Raw genomic sequence first — 10,253 nt, 5'->3', positions numbered from 1 at the left:
CCTAATAAGGATGGCTATACCACTATACGAATCATCTCTATCATTTCTAATTACTTGATAGTCCTTGCATCTGATTATAAGGTTATTATTTAACCATGTTTCATTTAGCAATAATATGTCAGGATTGTATTCTTTGATCATTATTTTTAAGTTATCCACGTTAGCATTAAATGATTTCATATTCCATTGTATTATCATCAAAGGAGTGAAAGCTTTATTTTTGTTTTTTTTTTTAGTTTGGGCTTAATATTCTGAAGCATCAGATACTGTCCCATCTTCCATTAAATCATAGGTTATGTTATTTGTTGAGCTGCTTTCAATTGTTTTATATTGTGATACATTAGATGAGTTAGGGGATAAGTTTCTTAGCAAGTTGTTTACAAAAGATAGTACCATCTCTTTATGTTGTGGTGTAATAGTAGTAATGGCATTGTTTTTTGTCATATGCTGTCATGTTTGGTTTCCTTCTTTTGGTGGGTTGAGATTTGACGATTTGGTTATATTTTAGTATATTTGTGTCATTCTTTATGGCTTCTATTCTTCTTTCTCTGATATCTGATATCTATCATATTATTAGGCTTGGATTCTGTATGCAAGACAGGAAAATTCTCTTCATTCAAAGAGTATTCCCTGTTTTCATTTTTTGGTATTTGCATGTTTGCTTCGTAATATGAGATATTAGAGAAAGACATTAGGGCTTTGATTTCTTTTTGTCGTTGGAGTTCTTTACATTTTTTATCTTTAGAGATATGATCATGATTTTTGCAGTGTATGCAGTATGTTTCACAATTCAAGGCCTCTCTGTGTTGGTTTTTCCCACAGTTCTGGCACTTTGGGTTCCCTCTGCATTGATTGTTGCTGTGACCATATAACAGGCAGTTTCCACACATTAGGACTGAGCTGACATTATAGAATAACCCCCATGGGTAATCCATACACAAGCAGCTACCTGGGCAGTGCTTTTTCTGTAAATGTTACGCATTTGGTGGTTGTTGGTACATAGTTTTGTTCTTTTCCCCCTTCAAAAATATTTCTATTTAGTCTATTTATGTCAATTACTTTACAGGAGACCAATTTTGTTTCAATTGCATTTTTAATTTGCACTTCAGATATTTCTTTACATAAATTCCTTATTATACCCTTACATGTGACATTGTGATTTGGGATAAATACACCATATTGTAAACTTTCCCATCTCTTATCATTCACAAATAGATTTGCTGATTTAAAATCTTTAAAAACAACACCTAACCGGTTTTTCCCTTTACGGTTAAATTTAATAATTTGCTGTAGGTTTAGATTAAATATTGTTTTAGCAATACTTAATATGAGAAAATTTCCTATATTTTTGACTTTTCCCTGTACATATACTTCGAACGGACCGGAATCATATATATTATTTTGGTTATTAATTTTTTCCCACTTAAATCTGGCAGGGCTCAGGAGGTTTATCAGGATCAAGGTTAATGGTTTCCATTTTTGGTTGGAGGAACTGTGTCGTGTACTTTATTACTTGTTACTATTAGGTATGTATGCGATGGGATCGGGTTACAAACAAAGGATTATTAGTAATAGCCTTATTATCTATAAATACCTTGAGTTTTTCTGCAATAGATGTTATCACAACAACGTTTGAGCACAGAATCCCAACACCAACTATACCAAATTAAAATTTATAAATTTATATACAGTATGCTAAAAAAATCATCAAAATAGGGCTAAAACCAAAAAAATTTAAATACTTTGAATTTGTCCAAAATTGTCTCCGTTGCGTTTTTACTAACTAATTCTAAGCTGAATAAGATCAAAAATAATGTTTCTCAATGGATTCCATCATCGCTAAACAGGCGTGAACAAATTGTGCTTGCGCGTCTACGTCTAGGATATAGGTACCAAGTTAACACACTCTTACCTTTTCACAAAGAATAATCCACCCATATGTCATCAGTGTTACGTTCGATTAACATTTGAACACTTTTTAATAAATTGTTGAAATATAATAAAGAAAGACATCCTTACAATATCTCGAACTCTCTAGCAGAAGCTCTAGGTCAAGAGTATTCCCATGATTATATAATTAAATATCTAATATCTATAAACGTTTTCCATGATTTGTAGTTCTTCTATTTTGTCATTTATATTTTGTTTCGTCGCTAATAACCTTTTGGTGCATGCGATTTTTTCTAATGAAAAAAAAAACTATTTTCAATAATTTCGTAGAGTTTATTCAGTTATAATAATTATTATTTTATGTTCCATACCTATTGGATCCTCCATTTTGGATGTGTATATTTTAGTATCAAATTTGGAATCTGAAACTCCAAAAACCCTATATTAGTATATAATTTTAGAAATATAAACAAAATTAACTTTATTTTCTGGGATTTTCTGCCCCTTTTTCAGGATTATACAGGATTATATCCCACTATGCAAAATAGCAAAAAAATATTTACTAAACAAACTTGGGCTATAAACAAAAAAGTTATCAAAATGTCTTAGCATTTCATTTTTTATGAAACTGCATTAACAGTTTAAATAAAAGCATTAATCTTAATTGTTTGTACAAAATATTAATAATCAAAGAAATCCAGTTAAGATTTGATTTCAATTTTAATTGAATTTGATTTTGGTATAGTACCTATGTATATTCGCTTATACGTATTTTATCCTAAAAGGAGTCATCAGAGCGCCTATTTACCGAAGCTCTGAATATGACGAGATATGCTGTGGAATGCAATTTTAGATTTCCATTTCTCTCTTTACATCTTTAGCAACGTCTGTTTTGGCTTGTAATAGAAGGCACAGATTAAAGCAAAAATCTAAATTTTATTTTCGTCGATAGAAATCTTTGGATTTTTACTTTCGTTATTTATTAATAATAACATCAATTAATATTATATTTTTTTCAATGATGATAAAGATCTTAATAGTTATTAACTCTTAAATTAATTTTTATTTTTTTTACACCACTAAAAAATTATGCCAATTTTACTTTTACATTTTAGGATATAATAACTTATACCTAGAATAAGCGGCAGCGTCATTTTGACGGCATTACTCAAATAAATTCCTGGTAACTCGAATAGTTGTTTATCATTACAGTAAAGTAGCTTTATTTTGCACATTTGTTTCATTCCAAATTCGGACTTAAATAGTTTTGTTTTGTTTGAATTTATTTTCTATTTTAATACGAGTTCGCGTAAATTTTTTTAAAAATATATCAGGTGACGAGAGTGATAATAAAAATAACACGGTTTTCCATGATGACTCCCTTGTCCCATGATGACGAGATATTGATTTTGTATCGGAGAAGTTGCGCTCTTCGTTGAGTAAATCAGAGTCAGATAAATCTTTGCTTGAATTACCCGTCTCAAGCACATCCACTGCCTCATCCACTGAACATAATCTGAATCAACAAGTTATTATGCGAGGTTCTGACAAACGTGGTAGAATGTCTAGACGAGTTGGCCGATCTACACGTAGCGGACAACGATTTACTCCATACAATTTAGTTCCTGCTTTCGGTGATTTCCTTATTTCTAGTGAAGGAACAGAGTGGACTTTATTGATTCCAATGGACTAAGACGTCGCAATCAACAAAGTCTTTTAAGAGAATCTTCGGGTTCAACAGCTTTTGTTAAACGATATGTTCAAGAGAATAATGTGCTAACATCTTGGCGATTATTTTTCAAAGATTCAATGCTACTTCACATAAAGATCCACACAGAGACTGAAACCCACCAACAATCGTCTAATGAAACATGGAGCATTTTTCTTCCAGAACTAGAAGCTTTTATTGCTTTGCATTATGCTCGTGTTGCCTCTAACTTGGATATTGATCTCTTGTGGTTCAATGTTTGGGGACCACCAATTTTCAAACAAACTATGAGCAAGAATAGGCTCTAGGACATAATGAAGTACCTACGATTTGACTTGAAAAACACTTGATCCTTGATAATTACCACAGATAAGTTTGCGTCATGGCATCAGAAGTTTGAAACGAATTTTTTGAAAATTGCTAAATGTGCTTGCTATATTCCAAATGCAAACTTGACCGGTAACGAGCAGCTATTTCTTTCTATAACTCACTGTCCATTTTTTCAATACATTGCAAATAAACCTCATAAATTTTGGCTCTTAGTGGACGTTGACAGCAAATACCTTTGTAATAGATTTCCGTATTTGGGAAAAGATTACGAACGCAAAACTCAGTCAATACCAGAACACGTTCTGGTTCTAAAACTGCTTCGGCCATTTGTATAAAAAAGGGAGAAATATAACTACCGACAACTTTTTTACATCTTTGTCATTGGCAAAAAAGGTAAAGGGCCAAAATACTAGTATCGTCGGTACGATACGTCGTTCAAGAAAACATAGACCTTATTTATACAAAACGAGTCGAACTCATCTTTATGAGCCATTTATTTTAAAGTCGAGCAACCACACAAACCTTACTGTCTACTAAGAAAAACCGAAAAAAAAAAATATACTAATCTTTAGTACAATGCATCCACAAGTTGAAATTGACAAAGATGCTAAAAGCTCCCTGAAACGATTGCTTATATATTATATATTATAACGCAACAAAATTTGGTGTTATTATAGTCGATCAAATAGCACCCAAATATACAATGAGAGCTGGTAGCCGAAGGTGACCTATGCATGTGTTCTATAACGTGTTAGATTTGGCAGCAATTAATTCCTGGATAGGATATGCGAAGGATAGGAAAAGACCCAGAAATGTTGTCAACGATTAAACGAAGAAAACTCAAATATTTGGGTCACCTGATGAGAGAACTAAATATGCATTACTTCAAAATATAATGCAAGGAAAAATAAAAGGAAAACGGAATCCAGGCCGTAGAAGAATGTCATGGTTGCGTAATTTGAGAGAGTGGTTTGGCTGTTCCAATAATGAACTCTTTAGGTCAGCTGTAAACAAGGTCAGGATAGCCTTGATGATATGCAATCTCCGATAGGAGACGCACAAGAAGAAGAAGAAGAATTCGTGGATTACATTTAAAGAAATAACAAAAAAAAACAAATAGCTTCCGATTTTATTCTACAAACGATTGGCGAGCTTCGAGCCAAATATGTGAAACGGAAAGCGGACTCCAGTAGTATTTAAATTTCTTAAGCACCTGAACATTAGACAGTAGATGAAAGTGCTGTAAATAGAGAAAAACTAAAGTAAAGTAAAAAAGTAAATAAAGAGAAAGCAGTGTCAAATAAACATTAATTGCAAAAAAGATCGAACATGTTAATCATGTAATACTTGTAGAAAATACTTATGTGGCAAATGTACTATTGTTTAATTTAGATATTTAATTATAGGTATTATTATTGTTATACTTTTAGTAAATATAGTTTTCTTTTATAATTTGCAGTTAACTTGAATTAAAGTAAGGAACAAGTGCTTTTTAAGTCCTACGTCAAAATGATGGCTGCAGCACTTCTAGGTATGCGTCAAGCGCCGGCCCTTCTAGTGTTAAAGCAATTTAATTTAAATAATAAATAACTTAATTGTTTCTAACCTTTTCTTCTGCCATATCGGGTGCGAATGATTTCTTAATTGGACTTTTGGTGGAATAACATTTCTTGGTTTTACTCTCTTTTCTGGCAGTGCTGTCTTTCCTGTCACTGCTGCTACTCTCTGAGTCCTTTTTTATCATTGCTGTTGTAGAACTGTCATTTGGGTATTTCTGTGATGCTTTAACCTCAGATTTATCTACAAATGATGATGAAACTCGTTGCTTACTCGAAATTTTCTTGAGTAAGCCTTTAGATTTTTCTTTGGGAGAGTGTCTTGAGTCCAGAGAACAACTACTAAAAAGATGTGAGGTAGTACCTTATTAGTATATAAATAGAAAGTTTAAGTACTTTAATAAAACCTATACTTAGCATGTGCTCTGCACATTATCAATGATAATTACGCATATTTACTATAAAACTGTAAATACAAGTAAAAAAGATCGCATCAAATATTAAGTCAGAAAACTCCCACTTTTTGAAATCATTGACGAAAATATGTAAATGATATTGGAATAAACTTTTACATTCGTTATATCATTGCACATTATGCACATAGTAGCCCACAGACAAGAAACTGGGAAAACCGATTTTCATTCCTATTTTTATGAGTTAGAGACTACAAAATTCAGTTTTTGCTCTCTTTGGGTATCGTACAGGAAAATACATATCAGATGTGTACATGTCATGATTTGACTACAAATTAAAAGTGAGAAAATTATTTTCAATAATTTACAAAAAATAAAAAAATAGTTTTATCTATGGATATATTTATAATAAATTTCAAAAAACAACATACCTAGTCTTTTTTGATTTCTCTCTTTTCGTGAGAATTAGATCTTTCCTTATTTTTTCTGCTTCTTCCTTTATAACTAAAAAAAACTGGTAACTTTTATATACTTACAAAAATATCGTACTTACAATTAGCATTGTTTAAATAGGAATAGTTAGCCAACGCAATGTATAAATTTGTTTGATTCTAATTGAGACAGTCACTAGATGTCACCACTCTTTCTGTCTCAATAGATTTTAATATACCATTGTTTGTTTGATATACATTATACTAGATGGTGCTATGTGAAAAAGTTAAGGACTAAACTAAACGTCCATTTTTGATCCACTGAATTAAATTCACCAGCTTTGCAATATTTCACTGACATAGTAGCAACATGTTTACTTACAAATAAAAATGTTACAAAAAACAGACCATGAATCACAACGTATTCGTTTAAAATAGAGTTATTACTATCAACTAGTAAATATCGTGTCAACTAAAATTGTACATAAACGTACTGTGGCTTCTAAATCTTCCTATATCTAAATAAGTTTAAAGAATTTAAATATTTTATTTTATTTGGAAGTGTATTACAAAAATTTGGTCCGAGGTAAGTAAAAAATTTTAATTATATGTGTTTAAATCATAAAAAAACATTGTATGAGAAATGAACAAATTAGTTATTCAGAAATAAATTTTACCGGATAATACATACATTAGATAATATTTGAAAAAAGTAATTTTAAACTAAAATAATGTTACTTCCATAATAAATAAATGGTTTTTACAGATGGCCGGAAATATTTGTTGTTATTACAAATGTGGTTTATCACCATACAAAATTCATGGATTAAGAATGTTCAGATTTCCGACAAAAATCCTTCGACTTGCCAAAGATGGATATTACACTCTGGTAAGTAAATAGAAACTTTTTTTATATTTTATTTTACACCGTTTCCGTTACGCAATTAATTTGAAAAAATGTTTATTTTTTTATTCATTCATCATTTTTTATTATCGCCAGGGTGCACGCGTCATATTCGAGATGCATTAATTTGAATTTTACGTTTTCGTTGGTATTATAATTATGATATAATAAACTTCGGAAAAACGAATTAGTGAATAAATATCAAGTTAATAAACATAAACAAAGTATTAGATATTTAAATATGTATGTCTTTAGCTATTTTTATTTATTGTATTGAAAAGTAGAAAAGTTCATCTTTATCGGAGAACTAATTTATACAAAGGTCCATCTGGCAAAAAATTATTGGTTTCACGTAAAAATTTTATACAGATATTTGAAGGTTCTAAAAGATATATGAGGGTTAGTTAATAATAAATCTGTGAAGATATACAGGTGATTTTGGCTATAAACGTTTTTTATCCAGTTTAGAGAAAAATAGTTAAAATAAAAATTTCAAACAAAACAGACAACAAACAAACAAAAATTTCTTCCATTTGTGAGTTTCTCAATTAAAATATATAAAGAATTCACGAAAATAGTTGCAAAAAACCCTTGATTTTGCAGAAATTTATAAATTTTAATAACTTTGTTTTTTCATAATGGTATGTAATGTAACCAATAAAAATAGTGACGATTTGTTTATCGTAGAAAGCGATTATGTACACAACTTTTTGTTGAGCTATCCCAGTTTAAAAAAATTTATGTTTTACGTGCCACAGAAGCCAAGATATTGCCAATTTTGCAACCGCGCTTCATTGTGAAAAAGTTCAAATCTAAAACAAAACCGAGATCAAATGGTTCTCCATTCTAGTTTTCCGAAGCGGTATTTTACAAATACCATCATTTTAACGGGTTATAAATTTTTACTTCTTTACCGCATATGCCATATGTAAGTTGGAACGCACAATTCAGATCTTCATTTAGTGTCCCTTCAATTTTCAGCTCTTACTGTTGATAGACAATGGAAGTATGATTTTAGGAATAAAATGCTTTGGTTTTAAATATAAAATGCTCTCTTGCCTAGTAAGGGTCATAGAAGATTCTGTTTTTTTTTTAGAAAGTATGTTTTTCACCAGTTTTTCATAAGCCTCTAAATAAGTTTGTGGCATAAACGATATCAACGTTATTATAAATGTAAAAGATATAATCTTTTAGCGAAAGCCGCTATCGCTTTATTAAATTAAATGGCCAAATATATGGCCTACGAGGACAAATTCGTTAAACTTCCCGTGCTCGAATCGGTATCAATAAAGTGTTATGATCATTTCGGCCTAGCCCAGCCTCATCAGACACTTTGGGCTGATACAAATTCAAACTCGGAAAGTCCAACGAATGTCTCCCAAAACTTCACTACAACAGTAGTTAGCTACAAAGGCGCCACCTGCTTTGGCGGCCGTGAACGAAAACGATATGATAATATCGTTTTCTGTATCCTCTGCGCTATGCGAAATGTGTAAAAGATATAATCTTTTAGCGAAAGCCGCTATCGCTTTATTAAATTAAATGGCCAAATATATGGCCTAGGAGGACAAATTCGTTAAACTTCCCGTGCTCGAATCGGTATTAATAAAGTGTTATGATCATTTCGGCCTAGCCCAGCCTCATCAGACACTTTGGGCTGATACAAATTCAAACTCGGAAAGTCCAACAAATGTCTCCCAAAACTTCACTACAACAGTAGTTAGCTACAAAGGCGCCACCTGCTTTGGCGGCCGTGAACGAAAACGATATGATAATATCGTTTTCTGTATCCTCTGTAACACTCTATAACACTTTATTGATACCGATTCGAGCACGGGAAGTTTAACGAATTTGTCCTCCTAGGCCATATATTTGGCCATTTAATTTAATAAAGCGATAGCGGCTTCCGCTAAAAGATTATATCTTTTACACATTTCGCATAGCGCAGAGGATACAGAAAACGATATTATCATATCGTTTTCGTTCACGGCCGCCAAAGCAGGTGGCGCCTTTGTAGCTAACTACTGTTGTAGTGAAGTTTTGGGAGACATTCGTTGGACGAATGATGGACTGATGAGGCTGGGCTAGGCCGAAATGATCATAACACTTTATTGATACCGATTCGAGCACGGGAAGTTTAACGAATTTGTCCTCCTAGGCCATATATTTGGCCATTTAAGTTATTATAAATGTTTATAAACAGATTAAATAACCTATAAGCTATTTGCTCTGATTGATATTTAGCGCACTTTAATAACTTATTCATTTACATAATTTCAAGGAGCTATGTTACATGTCTTTGCGCAAAAAAGAGTTATTATAATTTATAAATAACTGCAAAAATAAGGTTTTTTTTGCAACTATTTCGGTTAATAGTAGCAACTTTTTATGATCTACAACTCAAAAATGCTGAAAAAATCTTAAACAGATATTTAAAGTCTCTAAAAGGTATATGAGGGGTAGCTGATGACAATTATGTGAAGACTACAGCTAATTTTGCTTTGCTTTTTTATTAAACAATCGTAAAAAGTAAAAAAAGTTTATGCGCATAAAACGTTACTTATTCATGTTAGAGAAATATGATTAAAATAAAAGTTATAGATCATAACATGTTCTCTAATATTCAGATTTTTATAATTAAAATACATAAAGAATTGACCGAGATAATTTAAAAACCCTTATTATTAAAGTAAAATTTATAAATGTTAATATAGATATAAATAATATAAATATAAATAACTTTCTTTTTTGCATAACGATATGTAATACAACTATTTAAAATTATGGCAGTTAATGAGTTTTTAAAGTGTGCTAAATATCATACAGAACGACCATACAGTTTCTGAGTTATTCAATTTGTTTATCCAGGAGACCGATTATTTAAACAACTGTACTTATCCAAACAGTCACTCTAGGGTTATTTTGTAAATAGAAATCGATTTTTATGGCTTTGTTTTAAATTATTAAAAACAAATATCAAGATTATATTAAATTTGTTTTTAAAAATCAGTTTGAAGAATA

General features: G+C 31.1%; 1 protein-coding gene across 1 annotated transcript in view; it reads right to left on the bottom strand.

The window, feature by feature from the left end:
* Positions 1-2,254: 2,254 nt before the first annotated feature.
* Positions 2,255-10,253, bottom strand: part of LOC140452742 (uncharacterized) — a 128,393-nt gene continuing 120,394 nt past the window's right edge. Inside the window, exons 3-5 of the mRNA XM_072547068.1 lie at positions 6,329-6,401; positions 5,535-5,826; positions 2,255-2,312 (exon numbers count right to left, since the gene is read on the bottom strand). Of these exons, the coding sequence (XP_072403169.1) occupies positions 2,262-2,312; positions 5,535-5,826; positions 6,329-6,401 (416 nt within the window). The 3' untranslated portion in view covers positions 2,255-2,261. The remainder of the gene's footprint in view (positions 2,313-5,534; positions 5,827-6,328; positions 6,402-10,253) is intronic.

Source organism: Diabrotica undecimpunctata, chromosome 11, assembly GCF_040954645.1.
Source record: "Diabrotica undecimpunctata isolate CICGRU chromosome 11, icDiaUnde3, whole genome shotgun sequence".
NCBI lineage: Eukaryota > Metazoa > Arthropoda > Insecta > Coleoptera > Chrysomelidae > Diabrotica > Diabrotica undecimpunctata.
Note: the sequence above shows the minus strand (reverse complement) of the source record. Positions and strands in the feature narration are given on the sequence as shown.